The sequence below is a fragment of the Zalophus californianus genome, chromosome 2 (genome assembly GCF_009762305.2).
Source record: "Zalophus californianus isolate mZalCal1 chromosome 2, mZalCal1.pri.v2, whole genome shotgun sequence".
NCBI lineage: Eukaryota > Metazoa > Chordata > Mammalia > Carnivora > Otariidae > Zalophus > Zalophus californianus.
In genome coordinates, this window is record NC_045596.1 from 167,297,125 (window position 1) to 167,318,218 (window position 21,094).

General features: G+C 36.0%; 1 protein-coding gene across 1 annotated transcript in view; it reads right to left on the reverse strand.

Annotated features, from left to right (window-relative positions):
- The window catches only part of LOC113925407 (disintegrin and metalloproteinase domain-containing protein 5-like), a 137,063-nt gene that overhangs the window by 102,738 nt on the left and 13,231 nt on the right, over nt 1-21,094 (reverse strand). Inside the window, exons 4-7 of the mRNA XM_027600066.1 lie at nt 19,238-19,316; nt 18,906-18,982; nt 17,911-18,085; nt 17,009-17,074 (exon numbers count right to left, since the gene is read on the reverse strand). Coding sequence (XP_027455867.1) covers nt 17,009-17,074; nt 17,911-18,085; nt 18,906-18,982; nt 19,238-19,316 — 397 coding nt within the window. The remainder of the gene's footprint in view (nt 1-17,008; nt 17,075-17,910; nt 18,086-18,905; nt 18,983-19,237; nt 19,317-21,094) is intronic.

Below are 21,094 nucleotides of genomic sequence, written 5' to 3' on the forward strand. Positions count from 1 at the left end.
AACATGGATACAAAAATTCTCAGCAAAATACTAGCAAATCGAATCCAACAGTACATTAAAAAAAAAAACCACCATAGTCAAGTGGAATTTATTCCTGGGCTCCAAGTGTGGTTCAATATTCACAAATCAATGTGATACACCACATTAGTAAAAGAAAGAATAAGAACCAAATGATCCTCTCAACAGATGCAGAAAAAACATTTGACAAAGTAGAGCATCCATTCTTGATGAAAACCACCAACAAAGTAGGGATATAATGAACATACCTCAAGATCATAAAGGCCATATACAAAAAACCCACAGCTAATATCATCTTCAATGATGAAAAACTGAGAGCTTTTCCTCTGTGGTCAGGAATAAGGCAGGAATGTTCACTTTCACCACTGTTATTTAAAAAGTATTGGAAGTCCTATCCTCAGCAATCAGACAACAAAAAGAAATAAAAGTCATCCAAATCGGCAAGGAAGAAGTAAAACTTCCACTGTTTGCAGACGACATGATACTCTATGTAGAAAACCCAAAAGATTCCACCAAAAAATTACTAGAACTGATACGCAAATTCAGTAAAGTCCCAGGATACAAAATCAATGTACAGAAATCTGTTGTATTTCTATACACCAATAATGAAGCAGCAGAAAGAGAAATCAAGGAATCAATCCCATTTACAATTGCACCAAAAACCATAAGATACCTAGGAATAAACCCAAAGAGGGAAAAGATCTATACTCTGAAAACTATACAAAACTTATGAAAGAAATTGAAGATGACACAATGAAGTGGAAAAACATTCCATGCTCATGGATTGGGAGAACAAATATTGTTAAAATGTCTATAGTACCTGAAGCAATCTGTACATTCAATGCAATCCTTATCAAAACACCAATAGCATTTTTCACAGAGCTGGCACAATCAATCTCAAAATTTGTATGGAACCACAAAAGACCCTGAATTGCAAAAGCAATCTTCAAAAAGAAAAGCAAGCTGGAAGCATCACAATTCCAGACTTCAAGTTATATTACAAAGCTGTAGTCATCAAGACAATATGGTACTGGCACAAAAATAGACAGAGAGATCAATGGAACAGAATAGAAAACCCAGAAGTGGACCCACAACTATATGATCAACTAAGCTCTAAAAAGCAGGAAAAAGTATCTAATAGGAAAAAGACAGCTTCTTCAACAGTGGTGCTGGGAAAACAGGACAGCAATACTCAAAAGAATGAAACTGGACCGCTTCTTTACACCATACACAAAAATAAATTCAAAATGAATGAAAGACCTAATTTGAAACAGAAAACCATCAAAATCCTAGAGAAAACACAGGCAGCAACCTTTTTGACATCAGCTGTAGCAACTTCTTACTAGATACATCTCCAGAAGCAAGGGAAATAAAAGCAAAAATGAACTATTGGTACTTCATCAAAATAAAAAGGTTCTGTACAGTGAAGGAAATAACAACTAAAAGGCAACCTCCAGAATGGGAGAAGATATTTGCAAATGACATATCTGATAAAGTGTAAGTATCCAAAATCTATAAAGAACTTATCAAACTCAACGCCCAAAAAATGAATAACCCAGTGAAAAAATAGGCAGAAGACATGAATAGATATTCTTCCAAAGAGGACATTCAGATGGCTAACGGACACATGAAAAGATGCTCAACATCACTCATCACCAGGGAAATACAAATCAAAACCACAATGAGATACCACCTCACACCCATCAGAATGGCTAAAATGAACAACTCAGGAAACAACAGATGTTGGCAAGATGCAGAGAAAGGGGAACTCTCTTACACTGTTGGTGGGAATGCAAAGTGGTGCAGCCACTCTTGGGAAACAATATGGAGGTTCCCCAAAAAGTTAAAAATAGAACTACCCAACAGTCCAGCTATAGCACTACTAGATATTTATACAATGGATACAAAAATACTGATTTGAAGGGATACATGCATCCTGATGTTTATACCAGCATTATCAACAATAGCCAAATTATAGAAAGAGCCCAAATGCCCATCAACTAATGAATGGATAAAGAAGACTATTGGACTATTACTCAGACATCAAAAAGAATGAAATCTTGCCATTTGCAATGATGTGGATAGAGCTAGAGAGTACTATGCTAAGTGAAATAGTCAGAGTAAGACAAATACCATATGATTTCACTCATATGTGCAATTTAACAAGCAAAACAAATGAACACAGGGTGGAGGAAATAGAGGCAAACCATAAAACAGACTCTTACCTATAGACAACAAACTGAGGGATGCTGGAGGGGAGGTGGGGGGTCTGGGTTAAATTGGTGATGGGTATTAAGGAGGCACTGGTTGTGATGGGCACTGAGTGTTGTATGTAAGTGATGAATCACTATTTCTCCACTTGAAACTAATATTACACTGTATTACACTGTATGTTAACTAATTGGTGTTTAAATAAAAACCTGAAGAAAAAAATAACAAACTACCTAAGAATAAATTTAACCAAAGAAGAGAAAGACCTGCATACTCTGAAAACTACAATACACTGACGAAAAAAATTGAAGACAACAGAAGTAAATGGAAAGATATACCATGCTCTTGGGTTGGAAGAATTAATATTGTTAAAATGTCCATACTACCCAAAGCAATCTACAAATTCAATGCAATCCCTATCAAAATACCAGTAATATTTTTTACAGAGGTAGAACAAATAATCTTAATATTTGTATGGAACCACAAAAGACTCCAAACAGCCAAAGAAATTTTGAGGGAAAAAAAAAAAAACAAGGTATCACAATCCCAGATTTCAAGCTGTAATACAAAGTTATAGTAATTAAAACAGTGTGGTACTGGTACAAAAACAGACACATATATCAAGGGAAAAGAACAGAAAACCCATAAATAAACCTACAATTATATGGCCAATCAATCCTTAACACAAAAGACAAGAATATGCAATGGGGAAAAGGCAGTCTCCTCAATCAATAATGTTGGGAAAACTGGACAGCTATGTGCAAAAGAATTAAACTAGACAACCTTCTTACACCATACATATAAATAAAAATACACAAAAATAAACTCAAAAAGATTAAAGACTTAAATGTAAGGCATACAACTACAAAACTCCTAAAAAAAAAAAAAAAAAAAAAAAACTTAGGCAGTAATCTCCAGGATATGAACCCTAGCAACATTTTTCTAGATATGTTTCCCCAGGCAAGTGAAACAAAAGCAAAAATAAATTTTTGGACCACATCAAAATAAGAAGGAAACCATCACCAGTATCAAAAGACAACCTACCAAATGGAAAAGATATTTGCAAATGATCTATCAATAATTTTTTTAAATGTCCCAATGAAGAAAAGCTCAGGACTAGATGAACTCACTGATGAATTTTTTTTTTCCTCACTGGTGAATTTTACCAAATAGTTGAAGAATTAATACCAATTCTTCTCAAACTCTGCCAAAAAAATTATCAAAGATGTTGGAACACTCTCAAATTCATTTTATGAAGCCAGCATTACCCCAAAAGCAAGGCCAGAAAAGGGCACTACAAGAAAAGTACACAGCAATATTCCTGATGAATATTGATGGAAAATTGTCAATAAATACTAGCAAACTGAATTCAGCAGCACATTAAAACATCATTCACCATGATCAAGTTATAGCTAGAAAAACCAGACTGAAATCAGTAAGGACACAGAAGACTTGAATACACTATATACCAATTGACCTAACAGACATATACAGAACATTCAACAGCAGCATATACATTCTTCCAAAGGACATATGGAACAATCTGCAAAAGAGACTACATGTTAGGCCATAAACAAGTCTCAACAAATTTAAGAAGATTGAAACAATATCCAGTATCCTCTCTGACCACAATAAAATGAAACAAGAAATCAATAGGAGGAAAACAGGAAAATCCACAAATACGTGGAAGTTAACTCACTCTTAGAAAACCAGTGGGTCAAAGAAAAAATCACAAGGGATTAAGAAAATATCTGGAGGTTCATGAAAGCAATACACAACATTCCAAAGTTAAGGGATGCAGTGAAAACACTACTAATACGCATATTTATAGAGAGAATGCTTACATTTAAAAAAATGAAGTTCTCAAATCAGTGACCTAAATTTTTACCTCGAGGTACTCTAAAACATAAAAACAAACTACAGATGATTCTCAACTTATGACAGTTTGACTAACAATTTTTCTACTTTACAATGATGCAAAAGTGATACATATTCAATAAAAACTGTACTTGGATTTTTGAGTGTAGACCTTTTCCCAGGCTAGCAATATGGAGTACAATACTCTCTTGTGATGCTAGGCAGTGGAAGTGAGCCACAGCTTCCAGCCAGCCATGTGATCACAAGGGTAAATAATTTATACAGATATACAGCCATTCTGTACCTATATAGTCATTCTGTTTTAAGCTTTCACTACCATATTTAATAAATTACATGAGATATTAGAAACTTTATTACAAAGCAGGCTTTGGGTTAGATGATTTTGCCCAGCTGTTAGGTTAATGGAAGTGTTCTGAGATGTTTAAGGTAGGCGAGGCTAAGCTATGATGTTTAGTAGGTTAGGTGTAGTAGATGCATTTTTTACTTATATTTTCAACTTATGATAGGTTTTCATGCCATAACTCCATGGTAAGTTGAGGAAGATCTGAAACCAAAAGTTAACAGAAGGAAGGAAATAATAAAGAATAAAACAGAGAAAAACGAAAGAATAGAAAAACAATCTTTAAAATCAATGAAAACAAGGGTTGGTTTTTTGAAAAGATCAACAACTTGACAAACTCTTAGACTAATAAAAAAGGCACAGATAAATAAAAATAGAAATAGGGGCACCTGGGTGGCTCAGTCGGTTAAGCATCTGCCTTCAATTCAGGTTATGATCCCAGTGTCCTGGGACGGAGCCCCACATTGGGTTCCCCTATTGGCAGGAAGCCTGCTTCTCCCTCTCCCTCTGCCTGCCACTCTCCCAGCTTGTGCTCTCTCTCTCTCTCTTTGTCAATAAATAAATAAAATCTTTTTTTAAAAAAAGGAAATGAAGAGAGGACATTTCAACTAATGTCATGGAAATAAAAAGGATTATAAGACTACTAAGAATAATCATATGCCAACAAATTGGAAACCTATAAGAAAAAGATAAATTTCTACCAAGACCAAATGCATATCAAAACTAAATCACAAAGAAATAAAAAAATCTGACCAGACAAAGAGTAAGGATATTGGATCAGTAATCAAAAATATCTCAATGAAGAAAAGCTCAGGACCAAATGAATTCACTGGAGAATTCTACCAAACATTTAAAGAAAAATTAACACTAATCCCCCTCAAGCTCATTCTAAGAATTGTATAGGAGAAAACACTTCCAAACTCATCCTATGAGGTCAGCATTATCCTGATACAAAACTCAGATAAAGGGGCACCTGGGTGGCTCAGATGGTTAAGCGTCTGCCTTCGGCTCAGGTCATGATCCCACGGTCCTGGGATCAAGCCCCACATCGGGCTCCTGGCTCAGCAGGAAGCCTGCTTCTCCCTCTCCCTCTGCTTCTCTCCAAGCTCATGCTCTCTCTCTGTATCTCTGTGTCTCAAATGAATAAATAAAATCTTTAAAAAAAAATCAGATAAAGACACTACAAGAAAAATAGAAGTCAATTATCCTTGGTGATTATTGATGCAAAAATCACTAATAAAATATTAGCAAAATGAACTCAACAGGTCATTAAAAGGATTATACATTATGACCAAGTGGGATTTATACCTGGAACATAAGAATGGTTCAACACAGGGGGGCGGAGCAAGATGGCAGAGGAGTAGGAGACCTAGATTTCGTTTGGTCTCAGGAATTCAGCTGGATAGGAATCAAACTATTCTAAACAACTACGAACTCAACAGGAGATCGAAGAAAAGAATAGCAACAACTCTCTGAACAGAAAAGTGACCACTTTCTGGAAGGTAGGACGTTCAGAGACGTGAATCCCAGGCGATATTCGGGAGGATAGACGGTGGGGGAGGGGGCTTCCATCCACCAAATCTGGCAAGTGATAGAGCAGCAGAGCACAAAATCAGAACATTTAGAAGATGGTTCAGCTGAGGGACGTCGCTTCAGTGGCTAAGCGGGGGGTGGAACCCTTGCGGGACAGTGTGGTCTCAGGACCCTCGGGGGTCACAGAAAGACTGCACTCAGGGGTGCCTGAGTGCAGCAGAGCTCCCAGGTATCGGACTAGGGAAGCCGGCTGCAGAGATGGAGCCGAGGAGCAGGCTCTCAGCTCGGGGTTGCCATAAACCGTGATCCGCGACACAGTCGGGCCACTGCTCCTCCAGCAGGGACCCAACAAGCGGCAGATCCAGGGAGACTCCCCTTCCTCCCCGGGGAGGAGCGGCACGGGAGCGCACCGCAGGGATCTGCTGGGTTTGGAGACTCCACACAGGGTCATGTGCCAGAGATAGAAATGCTCGGTCACAGGCCGGGTGAGCACAGAGTGTGGCTGGATACTGGGGAGATGGGAATGATTGACTGCTTTTCTCTGGGCGCGCACTGAAGAGCGGGGCCCAGAGTTCTTGGCTCCTCCGGGGTGGAGATTGGGAGGCCACCATTCTCACTCTAGTCCTCCAAAGCTGTACGGAAAGCTTGCAGGGAACAAAAGATCCCGAGAGCAAACCCGAGCAGATTACTTAGCCTGGACAGACAGGTGCGGCGCAATTCCGCCTCCGGCAAAGACATTTGGGAACCATGGCAACAGGCCCCTCCCTCAGAAGATCAGCAGGAACAGCCAGCCAAGACCTACTTTACTAATCAATAAGAACAGGAGAACGCCAGCACTAGGGGAATACTGTACATAGAATTCATGGTTTTTTTTATCATGATTCTTTAGTCTTTCAAAGTTAATTCTTTTTTAACTTTTTTTTAATTTTTCTTTTTCCCTTTTTCAACCACCATCAATCCCTTTTTTAAAAAAACGTTTTTACTTTTCATTTTTAGAGTCATATTCTATCCCTTCATAGTAGTTACCCTTATTTTTGGCATATATATATATAAGTTGTTCTCTCTTTAAAATTTTGAGATACAGTTTCTTCTAACAGATTAAAATATACCCTAAATCTCTAGTGTTTGGCTTTGTTCTAGTCTCCTGCCTGATCACATTCTCTCCACTTTTTCTTTTTTCTTTCTTTCTTTTTTTTTAAACCTCTTCTTTCTTTTTTCAAACAACTTCTTATCAATTCCTTTTATAAAATTTTTTATAATTTTCATCTTTACAGTCATATTCCATCCCTTCATCGTGTCAACCCTTATTTTGTACATATATAAGTCTCTTTCTTTAATGTTGGGAGGCACTATCTTCTAACACACCAAAATACACCCAAAATATAGTGTGTGGCCCTGATCTATGCACCAGCCTGATCATATTTGATCATACTGTGTTTTTGTTTTGTTTTGTTTTGTTCTGTTTTTGTTTGTTTTTATCTTTTTTTTCTTTTTTCTTTCTTTCCCTTTCTTTTCCCATGGTTTCAGGTCTTTTCTGATTTGTTTAGAGTATATTTTCTGGGGACGTTGTTACCGTTAGCATTTTGTTCTCTCATTCATCTATTGTCCTCTGGACAAAATGACAAGATGGAAAAAATCACCTCAACAAAAAGAACAAGAGGTAGTACCATCTGCCAGGGACCTACTCAATACAGACATTAGTACGATGTTGGACCTAGAGTTCAGAATCATGATTTTAAAGATACTAACTGGGCTTGAAAAAAGCATGGAAGTTATTAGAGAAACCCTTTCTGGAGAAATAAAAGAACTCAAATCTAACCAAGTCAAAATGAAAAAGACTATTAATGAGGTGCAATCAAAATGGGGGCACTAACTGCTAGGATAAATGAGGCAGAAGAGAGAATCAGCTATATAGAAGTCCAAATGATGGAAAATAAAGAAGCTGAGAAAAAGAGAGATAAACAACTACTGGATCACGAGGGCAGAATGTGAGAGATAAGCGATACCATAAGACAAAACAACATTAGAATAAGTGGGATCCCAGAAGAAGAAGAAAGAGAGAGGGGGGCAGAGGGTATATTGGAGCAAATTATAACAGAGAACTTCCCTAATGTGGGGAAGGAAACAGGCATCAAAATCCAGGAGGCACAGAGAACCCCTCTTAAAATCAATAAAAATAGGTCAAAACCTGACATCTAATAGTAAAACTTATGAGTCTCAGAAACAAAGAGAAAATCCTGAAAGCAGCTCAGGAGAAGAGATATGTAGCTTACATTGGTAGAAACATTAGATTGGCAACAGACCTATCCACAGAGACCTGGCAGGCCAGAAAGGACTGGCAGGATATATTCAGAGCACTAAAGGAGAAAAATATGCAGCCAAGAATACTATATCTAGCTAGGCTGTCCTTGAAAATAGAAGGAGAGATAAAAAGCTTCCAGGACAAACAAAAACTAAAGGAATTTGCAAACATGAAACCAGTCCTACAAGAAATATTGAAAGGGGTCTTCTAAGCAAAGAGAGAGCCTAAAAGCAGCATAGATCAGAAAGGAACACAGACAATATACAGTAACAGTCACCTTACAGGCAATACAATGGCATAAATTCATGTCTTTCAATAGTGACCCTGAGTGTAAATGGGCTAAATGCCCCAATCAAAAGATACAGGCTATCAGACTGGATTAAAAAAAAGACTCATCGATATGCTGCCTGCAAGAGACTCATTTTAGACCCAAAGACACCTGCAGATTGAAAGTGAGGGGGTGGAAAACAATTTACCATGCTAATGGACACCAAAAGAAAGCTGGGGTGGCAATCCTTATATCACACAAATTAGATTTTAAACCAAAGACTAATAAGAGTTGAGGAAGGACACTATATCCTACTTACAGGGTCTATCCAATAGGAATATCTAACAATTGTAAATATCTATGCACCTAACATGGGAGCAGCCAGTTATATAAGGCAATTAATAACAAAAGCAAAGAAACACATCAACAACAATACAATAATAGTGGGGGATTTTAACACTCCCCTGACTGAAATGAACAGATCATCTAAGCAAAAGATCAACAAGGAAATAAAGACGTAAAATGACACACTGGACCAAATGGACTTCACAGACATATTCAGAACATTCCATCCCAAAGCAACAGAATACACATTCTTCTCTAGTGCCCATGGAACATTCTCCAGAATAGATCACATCCTAGGTCACAAATCAGGTCTCAACCAGTACCAAAAGATTGGGATTATTCCCTGCATATTTTCAGACCACAGTACTTTGAAACTAGAACTCAATCACAAGAGGAAAGTTGGAAAGAACTCAAATATATAGAGGCTAAAGAGCATCCTACTAAAGAATGAATGGGTCAACCAGGAAATTAAAGAAGAATTTAAAAAATTCATGGAAACCAATGAAAATGAAAACACAACTGTTCAAATCTTTGGGATACAGCAAAGGCAGTCCTAAAGGAGAGTATATCGCAATACAAGCCTTTCTCAAGAAACAAGAAGGGTCTCAAGTACACAACCTAATCCTACACCTAAAGGAGCTGGAGAAAGAATAGCAAATAAAGCCTAAACCCAGCAGGAGAAGGGAAATAATAAAGATCAGAGCAGAAATCAATGAAATAGACACCAAAAGAACAGTGGAACAGATCAACGAAACTAGGAGGTGGTTCCTTGAAAGAATTAACAAGATTGATAAACCCCTGGCCAGACTTATGAAAAAGAAAAGAGAAATGACCCAAATCAACAAAATCATGAATGAAAGAGGAGAGATCACAACCAACACCAAAGAAATTCAAACAATTGTAAGAACATATTATGAGCAACTATATGCCAGCAAATTAGATAATCCGATAGAAATGGATGCATTCCTAGAGATGTATCAACTACCAAAATTGAACCAGGAAGAAATAGAAAACCTGAACAGACCTATAACCACTAAGGAAATTGAAGCAGTCATCAAAAATCACCCAACAAACAAGAGCCCCGGGCCAGATGGCTTCCCAGGGGAATTCTACCAAACATTTCAAGAAGAATGAATACCTATTCTTCTGAAACTGTTCCAAAAAATAGAAATGGAAGGAAAACTTCCAAACTCGTTTTATGAGGCCACCATTACCTTGATCCCCAAACCAGACAAAACCCCATCAAAGAGCAGAATTACAGCCCAATATCCTTGATGAACATGGATGCATAAATTCCCACCAAAATACTAGCCAATAGGATCCAACAGTACATTAAAAGGATTATTCACCACAACTAAGTGGGATTTATCCCTGGGCTGCAAGTCTGGTTCAACATCCGCATATCAATCAACGTGATAAAATACATTAACAAGAGAAAGAACAAGAACCATATGATCCTCTCAATAGATGCAGAAAAAGCATTTGACAAAGTACAGCATCGTTTCTTGATCAAAACTCTTCAGAGTATAGGGATAGAGGGTACATACCTCAGTATCATAAAAGCCATCTATGAAAACACTACAGCGAATATCATTCTCAATGGGGAAAAACTGAGAGCTTTCCCCCTAAGGTCAGGAAAGCGGCAGGGATGTCCACTCTCACCACTGCTATTCAACATAGTATTAGAAGTCCTAGCCACAGCAATCAGACAACAAAAAGAAATCGAAGGCATGCAAATCGGCAATGAAGAAGTCAAACTCTCACTGTTTGCAGATGATATGATACTTTATGTGAAAAACCCAAAAGACTCCACCCCAAAACTGCTAGAACTCAATACAGGAATTCAGTAAAGTGGCAGGATAGAAAATCAATGCACAGAAATCAGTGGCATTCCTATACACCAACAACAAGACAGAAGAGAGAGATATTAAGGAGTCAATCCCATTTACAATTGCACCCAAATCCATAAGATACCTAGGAATAAATCTAACCAAAGAGGCAAAGGATCTGTACTCAGAAAACTCTAAAATACTTATGAAAGAAATTGAGGAAGACACAAAGAAATGGGAAAACATTCCATGCTCATGGATTAGAAGAACAAATATTGTGAAGATGCCAATGCTACCTAGAGCAGTCTACACATTCAATGCAATCTCCATCAAAATACCATCCACTTTTTTAAAGAAATGGAAAAAATAATCCTAAAATTTGTATAGACCCAGAAAAGACCCTGAATAGCCAGAGGAATGCTGAAAAAGCAAAGCAAAGCTGGAAGCATCACAATTCCGTACTTTAAGCTCTATTACAAAGCTGTCATCATCAAGACAGTATGGTACTGGCACAAAAACAGACACATTGATCAACGGAACAGAAGAGAGAGCCCAGAAATGGACCCTCAACTCTATGGTCAACTAATCTTCGACAAAGCAGGAAAGAATGTCCAATGGAAAAAAGACAGTCTCTTCAACAAATGGTGTTGGGAAAATTGGACAGCCACATGCAGAAGAATGAAACTGGACAATTTCCTTACACCACACACAAAAAAATAGACTCAAAATGGTTGAAAGACCTAAATGTGAGACAGGAGACCATCAAAATCCTAAAGGAGAACACAGGCAGCAACTTCTTCGACCTCAGCCACAGCAACTTCTTCCTAGAAACATCGCCAAAGGCAAGGAAAGCAAGGGCAAAAATGAACTATTGGGATTTCATCAAGATAAAAAGCTTTTGCACAGCAAAAGAAACAGTCCACAAAACCAAAAGACAACCAACAGAATGGGAGGAGATATTTGCAAATGACATATCAGATAAAGGGCTGGTGTCCAAAATCTATAAAGAACTTATCAAACTCAACACCCAAAGAACAAATGATCCAATCAAGAAATGGGCAGAAGACATGAACAGACATTTTTCCAAAGAAGACATCCAAATGGCCAACAGACACATGAAAAAGTGCTCAACATCGCTCGGCATCAGGGAAATCCAAATCAAAACCTCAATGAGGTATCACCTCACACCAGTCAGAATGGCTAAAATTAACAAGTCAGGAAACAACAGATGTTGGCGGGGATGCGGAGAAAGGGGAACCATCCTACACTGTTGGTGGGAATGCAAGCTCGTGCAACCACTCTGGAAAACACTATGGAGGTTCCTCAAACAGTTGAAAATAGAGCTACCCTACAGCCCAGCAATTGCACTACTGGGTATTACCCCAAAGATACAAATGTAGGGATCTGAAGGGGTACGTGCACCCCGATGTTTATAGCAGCAATGTCCACAATAGCCAAACTGTGGAAAGAGCCAAGATGTCCATCGACAGATGAATGGATAAAGAAGAAGTGGTATATATATACAATGGAATATTATGCAGCCTTCAAATGAATGAGATTTTGCCATTTGCAATGACGTGGATGGAACTAGAGGGTATTACCCCAAGTGAAATAAGTCAATCAGAGAAAGACATGTATCATATGACCTCACTGATATGAGGAATTCTTAATCTCAGGAAAAAAACTGAGGGTTGCTGGAGTGGTGGGGGTTTGGGAGGGATGGGGTGGCTGGGTGATAAACATTGGGGAGGGTATATGCTATGTTGAGCGCTCTGAATTGTGCAAGACTGTTGAATCACAGGTCTGTACCTCTGAAACAAATAATGCAATATATGTAAAAAAAAAAAAAAGAAGAAGAAGAACAAGATAGCAGGAGGGCAAGAATGAAGGGGGGGAAATCGGAGGGGGAGACGAACCCTGAGAGACGATGAACTCTGAAAAACAAACTGAGGGTTCTAGAGGGGAGGGGCGTGGGGGGGATGGGTTAGCCTGGTGATGGGTATTAAAGACGGCACATTCTGTGTGGAGCACTGGGTGTTATACACAAACAATGAATCATGGAACACTACATCAAAAACTAATGATGTAATGTATGGTGATTAACAACAATAAAAAAATTTAAAGAAAAAAAGTAAAAAAAGAAAAAGAATGGTTCAACATATTAAAAAATCAATCAATGTAATCCACACATTAATAGTAAAGGACAAAAAAAATGATCATTTCAATTGATGTCAAAAACGTGACAAAATTCAGCACTATTTCATCATAAAAACATCTGACAAACTATAATAGAAGTACCTCAACATAATAAAAGCCATACATGATCACAGATAATATCACACTCAGCAGTGAAAGACTGTTTTTTTTCCCTAAGAACAGGAAAAAGGCAACCATGCCCACTCTCACCACACTATTCAATATAGTACTAGAGGTCCTAACTACAGGATTTAGAGAAGAAAAAGAAAAAAAGGCATTCACATGAGAAATAAAGAAGTAAAATTATCTCTGTTCACCAATATGATTTTATATGCAGAAAACCCTACAGATTCCATCAAAAAAATTGTTAGAGCCAGGAAACAATTTCAGCAGTTATAGGATATAAAATCAACACACAAAAATCAGTTGCTTCTATGCACAAACATGACCAAGCACAAAATGGAATTAAGAAAATGCTCCCTTTTACTATAGTATCAAAAAGGATAAACTGGGGCACCTGGGTGGCTCAGTCGTTAAGCAGCTGCCTTCAGCTCAGGTCATGATCCCGGGGTCCTGGGATCAAGCCCTGCATCGGGCTCCCTGCTCAGCGGGAGGCCTACTTCTCCTTCTCCCACTCCCCCTGCTTGTGTTCCCTCTCTCACTGTGTCTCTCTCTGTCAAATAAATACATAAAATCTTTTAAAAAAGGATAAAATATTTAAGAATAGACTTAACCAATGAGGTGAAAGCTTTGCACACTGAAAGCTAAAGACATTGGTAAAAGAAATCAAAGAATATACAGACAAATGGAAAGTCATCTCATGCTCATGAACTGGAAGACTTCGTAGTGTTAAAATAGTGTTAAAATGCCCAAACTACCCAAAGAAGCTATCTACAGATTCACTGCAATCTTTATCAAAATCCCAATGACATATTTTGCAGAAATAGAAAAAATAGCCTAAAAGAAGAATGTTACAGTGTCTCACTTCCTGATTTTGATACATATTACAAAGCAACAGTAATCAAAACTATATGGTTTTGGCATAAAGACAGATATATGGAACAATGGAATAGAATAGAGCACCCAGAAATAAAGCTCTGGGTATATATGGCCAAATGCTTTTCAACACAGGTGCCAACAACACAGTGGAAAATGGACAGTGTCTTCAACAAATGGCACTGGAAAAATTATATCTACATGCAAAAGAATGAAGTTGGACCCTTACTTTATATAATATACAAAAGTTAACTCAAAATTGGCATAAATGTAAAACCTAAAATTATAAAACTCCTGGAAAAAAGTATAGGAGAAAACTTTCAGGACATTGGATTTGGTAGTCACTTCTTGGATATGACACCAAAAACACAGGCAAAAAAAGTAAAAATAAACAAATGGGATTACATTAAACTTAACTTTTGTGCATCAAAGGAAACAACAGGGTGAAAAGGCAACTTACAGAATGGGGGAAAGCATTTGCAAACCACATATCTGATAAGAAGTTAATATCTAGAATATACAAAGAAATCCTATAGCTCAACAACAAAGTAAGTTTAAAATTTTTTAATAATAGAAATATTAATATTAATAATGGAAAACAGTATGGCAGTTCCTCAAAAAATTAAACATAGAATTAACATATGTTCTAACAATCCAGCTTCTGGGTATACACCTGAAAAATTCAAAGCAAGCTCACAAAGAGCTATTTACATATTCATGTTCCTTGCAGCATTATTCACAATAGCCTGAAGGTAGAAGAAACCCAAAGGTCCATTAATAGAAGACTGGGTAAAGAAAGTGTGGTATACAACATGCAATGGGATATTCACAGCCTTAAAAAGGAAGACAATCCTGTCGTATGCTACAATATGGATGAAACCTGAGGACATTATGCAAAGCAAAATAAGCCAGTCACAGAAGCTCAAATACTGTATGATTCCACTCATATGTATCATCTAAAGTAGTCAAAATCATAGAAACAGAAAACAGAAAGGTATTTGCCGAGAGTGGGGCAGGGGATGCAGGGGGGAGGGGAAATTAGTGTTTAATGGGCATAGAATGTTGGTTTTCAGGATGAAAAGGTTCTAGAGATCTGTTAACAATGTGAATATACTTAACACTACTGAACTATACATTTAAAAATGGTTAGTATGGAAAATTTAATATTAAATGCTTTTTACCACAATAAAAAAGAATGAAGGAAATTAGTATTCAATACTAGATCTCTCTGACTCCAAATTATGTACTTATAACTGCTAAATCTAGTTTACTATGAAACACAATAAACTCTGTATTCATTCACTAGAAAACAATTAGAGAAATGGGTAATTTCACATTGGTAGACTATTTCAAGAAAGAGCACCAGGGAAGCTTCCTTAGTAAGCTCCTCACTGAACTTCACCAAGGCCATAGTCAATCTTCATACTGACACTGGTAACCACACAGCAATATAAATTGTGTTTAAATGAAGTAGTTGATACCTCTTAAGTGTATCCCTATGCACTTTTAAATTTTAATGAACAATTATCTCTGTGAGGAAAAAAAGTGGCTAAAAAGTAATCCTGTAAAAAGAAAAGCTGTATCAATAAAAAGCTTTCAGATTAGTTAAAAGGATTTGAGATTGATTGGTATTAGTCCAAAAAGGTCTCTGGGGTCCCAACCAAATAATGGTTACTGGTTTAAGCCACTAAATTTTGAAGTGATTTTCTATGCAGTAATAGATAACTTATGCTTATCTTGAAGTCTACTTTGATATTAATCTAGTTAAACAAGTTTTTTAGAATTTTTGTTCTTATATTTTTACAGTCTTTTACTTTCATTATGTACCATATTTTAGATATGTCAGTTTTAGGCAGAATGTGTCTTGTATGATAATCTTTGTCTTTGCTTTCAATTAGTCTTTATGTTTGGTTTTTAATTACAGTACTTAATCCCTCTACACCTAATATAATTACTTATATATTTGAGTTGAAATTTATCTTAACCCTAGCTTTTAATTTTGTCCCACATTTACAAAACAAAAATTTAATATATAATGTTTTCCTTTCCCTTTGTTGACTTCTTTTTGTTGATTATGCTTAAAACTCTGCTTTCCCACTTCTAATTGCTTTGTAATTTTACAGGAATATGATTTTAGAATATGTGTCGGCATTGTACCGGGTCAGCTTAACTATGCTAAAAAAAAAAAAAAAACCCTCCCACTCTTTAGTGAGCCAATGCACTTCAAGTTTTGTAACCTCCGCCAATATTTAGCTCAGCTTTCCTGCCTCATATCCACCTCTTCTGGAATCATCAGACTCCCTTATGGAATGAAATATTTTTATAACATATCTTAAAATTTTAATTTCTGAAGGTTTTCTGTATCTAAATCTATTATTTTTTGTTTTGCTAACCCTTGTTTATGGTAACTAATTTTCTTATGAATTTTGAGCTCATATATGGCTGGTAATAACCTGTGGGAATCCTGCAAGTTGCATTCCTATGGAGAGAAATATTCTTTGCCTCCAACAGGTGCCCTTGGATCTTACCAACCAGGAATAAATGTAGCTTCATTGCTCAGAATCTCCTAACTACGTATGTTGTACAAATTAAAAACCTAAACCCATACAGGATCAGAAGTATAATCATGAATCCTCAATATGAAAATTTTGTTCGTTTGTTTTTCTGTCATTTCATTTACCTAGAACTAAGAATGAAACAGATAACTTGTTTTCTCCCTTCACTTAGAACAAGTAGCATATTTGTTTTGAAGGCAATTCTTTCAATGAGGCTGAAGCAGTTAAATATATTGTACATGGAGGTTGAGGGTTTTACTGAGGATGTAGTTCTTTTGAAAAAAAGAAAAATAGACTGACAAGCTTTAAAAAAATGAAAAACGCTTTACTTTACAAAAGCATTTAGAGAACCTCATATATAAAATAAGTGAATCAACAAACACTTGGCTTATGCACAATTTTTAAGAAGTTATGAATTGCAAAAGCAAAATAAACATTTATCAAAAATGTTTTTAAATTTTTTATTACATCCTTGAAATCAAGTTAGATACAAAGGTTAAATCATTTTAAAATAAAAATACATAAAAAAGGACCTACCAGATTTTTATCCACAACGATATATATTTCAACATATTGAGGGCGTAACTTGAAAAATTCAGTTCTCTGAAAAACAAACATGAGTCCTGAGGAATTTCCAAAAATTAACCTTCTGTTGAAATGATATTCAGAAACTGAGACATAGTGCTACTGATTATATAACAAAGCTGCTTCCAAATACAAAATTTAGGTACTATTCAGAAAATTCCAGTCCAAAAAGTGCCTGTGGTTAATAAGAATGTTCAATGAGATCCCAAGCTATACAAGAATCCAGGTATCTGTTAATTTTAGCAGTAGCTGCAACTGGAAATATCAACATTAATCTTTTATTTCTTGCCTTGTGATAATTTTCATAGTAGTCTTCCATATGGGCAGATTTTCTGCTACTAATTATTAGGAAACTACTTCTGGCAAACAATAAAGTTTAGAAAATATTACTGGAGTTTATAATCAATGGCAGTTCATGAGAGCCAAGAATGTTATTTATGACGTTATAGCAGTTTACAGGCCTTTGTGGAAGAAGAATTCATCACTTTGTTTTACATGTACCTTATGGGGGCCACTAATGGTATTCATTTCTGAACTCTCCTGAAACAAAGACAACTTGGAAATCCAGATCACATGACATTTTCACCTAATTTATCAGCCTAATTGAGGAAAAGGAATAATTTATATTAACTATCCAAATGTCCCATGTAAACATTAATTTTTTGGTTGCTTGAATCCTATATTCACATATGTGTCCAAGATTAACTACCTAAGTCTTTACTAAACTTTAATCTCATAACAAGCTTAATGAAGAAATAATCTTAAGATATGCAAGTCATCAAATTTTGCTCTGAAGTTAGTTTTCATTTCACAAAATTATAAGGAAGAAGTTAAATTTAAAAGTCAACACTTACTTCTGAACTTTTTCTGATATAATAATATATATTATTATAGCTGTAAGTCTTAGTTTCTCCTAAGAGAGGTACACTAGTGTTATCATATTTTTCTTCATAAATCATGTGCACAAATCCTGATATGGCTTCCATTGGTTCAATTCCATATGAGATGTTTTTAAGCTGTAATGTTCCCCTGAGTATTAAAATAATCAAAACAAGTCTGAAATTATTCTACCAAAACTATAATACTCTAATGAGAAATTTTGGCAAAAAAAAATTTTTTTTACATTTAAATTCACCTTGGTTTCTCTACTTTATTCATTGAGGTGTTAAACTCAAAACTGGACCAGTAATACCACAGGATGCACACTGCCTTATATTACAAATATTCTAAGAGAAATATTTTATTTTATTATCTTAAAGAAAGCATATAAGTGGCATGGACCTATCTGATTAAACAGGTTAGGACTCTTTCCTAGGATAGGGTATAGATTTTCTTAGCCAGCCTGTCAGATCTTTAGGCACTATCTTCCTTTAGGCCTTTCTTCTTTTGGAGATACCTACTCTTCCCTGACACTTAATGTCATATGTCATTTTTTGTGTGGACTTAACTGAAGGTATTACCTGCCTAAAAACTACCAGAAGCAGAGCCAAAATAGCTATCAGATCTAGGCAGTCTACAATTTTTGACCATGCTAGGAAATTAAGAAATCAATAAAAACATTAAAAATCTGGAAAAACTAAAGAAGTATGGAGAGACCAACCAACGCCCCCTACACTCAAGGCCACTCAAAGCCTCAAGCAGTAGATCCTGTTAGAATCAACACGTAGCCTTCCATCAGGGACAAATGCTGCCAAGGTGACCAATTCTATTTTACCAGTAATTCTGTTTCACTCCTTAGGGACCTGAGATAACATAGGTGAATACAGAACTAGAAAATATCAATGGAGGATCAACTCAAGTTAGCAGGATCAAATACCAGCAAATGGAATATCTTTAAATAGGCTACAACCTGAGTCCTGAACAAGTGTGGAGTGACACAAGAGAATTTGGAAAACCTGCAACATATCCATGATAACTGCAATCCATCTGAAAAGAAAATACACAAGAAAAAACGTATAACTTATTTTTAAAATGTGTCATTTTTATTTATTACTTTATCCACCTTAGTACTTTAACATGCATGGGCAATTACCCAATGAAATTTTGCCAGGTAGAAATAAGAACTAGTCCAAATTATTCCATTTCAGTGAAAGTGTAAAATAGTATTCTAGAAATTTCAGAATATTTACATTTTTAAAGATAATTCAAAATAAGAAATCTGTAAGAAAAGTTAAGTGTTACCTGCGCTAACAAAGGCTGAGAATGTTGGGTGTCATCTTTGTCATAAGAGTAAACAACAGAAACTGAAGATAAAAATGTTCTAGACAAAAATCACAAAACATGCTCAAGTTGTGAAACAGGAAACATAGAAAAAATTATTCTTCGTAATACAAATTGTCCTTTTACTAAGGAATTGTAGTGCCAATTACCTTTGCTTAGTTAATTGTCCAAATACTTTTCTGTCATTTACAATAAACCAGGTGCTGAAGAAACCATTTTAACTATAGTAACATAAAATACTAAAATGCATGCTAATGAACAACCCAAATAGCTAGAAATAGCAAATAGTAAAATAACATAGGTCCCAATTTCCAGCATAGAACTTTAAAATCTTTGTCTTTATCACTCCCTGATTCCAGATTTTAAACCTGAATCTTAAAAACTAGGGTTAGAACAAAATTTAAAAAGATTTGCTTAGCATTACTACAAATTCATATTCACTAAGCTTAGCTACGTACAAAGTTCTCAGTAACCTTGGTCAGAATTTTCCTTCATTCTCCTCAGTAACAATTCAGAAAGTTGACACCTCTCCTGCCAATCATTTCCTGTAATCTCCATGTCACTTTTGTTTCAGACCCCCCTCTAACCATCCTCATTCCTCATCTTTATTTCCAGAAGATGACTACTTCTATTGTTCAAAGCACACCTTACACTTGTGCTACAAATCCCATCTGTGCCATATATTGAAGATAGTTTTTCAATCCTATAATTTCAAATTATTCCTCTCTACTGTTTTTTACATTAATGCTATTAAAAAGTTTATTATGAAATCATTACCTTCATAAATAATTCTCCCTTGACCTGTGTCCTACTCTAGCAATTCCTTATGTATTTTCAATTCTCAACAGATTCTATCAATAGAGTAGTCTACACATAGTTTCTCCACTTTATCAATTCTTATTCACCCTGAAACTGCTCTGGAAAAGATTCATAACCACCAGAATGTCAGATCCAAAAGGCAATTTTAAAATCATTGCCTTGGACTTCTGCCTTCATTTTGAAAACTCTGACCACTCAGTCTAATCACTTAATTTACATCACACATCACTCTTCTGCTTTTCTTCCTACCTCCCTAACCCTTCCAGCTTGATCTTCCATGTTGGCTGCTCTTTTTTATTATACTTATCTCAGAAATATTGATCTTTCCTAGGATTCAATCTTTAGTCACCAGTTTATTTATAAGCACTTTATAAGCTCTCTTTTTTTTATATTACAGCCAAACTATTGATTACTGCTAATCTATATCCTTATTGTCATTCTCTCCCCAGAGATTCAAATTCCTATATTCATATACTTAATGGAGAAAACCCACTTGGATGTCTTATAAGGCACTGCAAACCAAACTCAACCCTTCCTCACACATATAGTTCACTTGTTTCTCATTTAATTAATTATAAGCTACCCATTTTCTTAAGCAACAGCTAAATTATCCAAGATACCTCACTTTTTCTCAATCACTCTAACAAATCCACCTTTGAGGTCTACTGAATTTTTCTTTCCTGTGCTATGGCCAATGCCATTGTTTAAGCCACCATCATCACTCACCTAAACTCTTATATAACCACATAATTAGACACCTTACCTCAACTTCTCCTTCTTTAAAAACAGCCTAAACTCTCAATGGGACTGTAAAGTATATGTTTAAAAACATTTTTGGCTTCCAATATCCTTATCATGGAATTATAGATCCCCTACAACCTGGCTCCTGCCTGCTTTCCAAAATCTTTTACTTCTATCCTCCAGAAATATATCCTTTAGTAATTCACATGGACTTTTTGCCCAACACAGAATTAACTCTGTCCCATACCTCCATGTTTT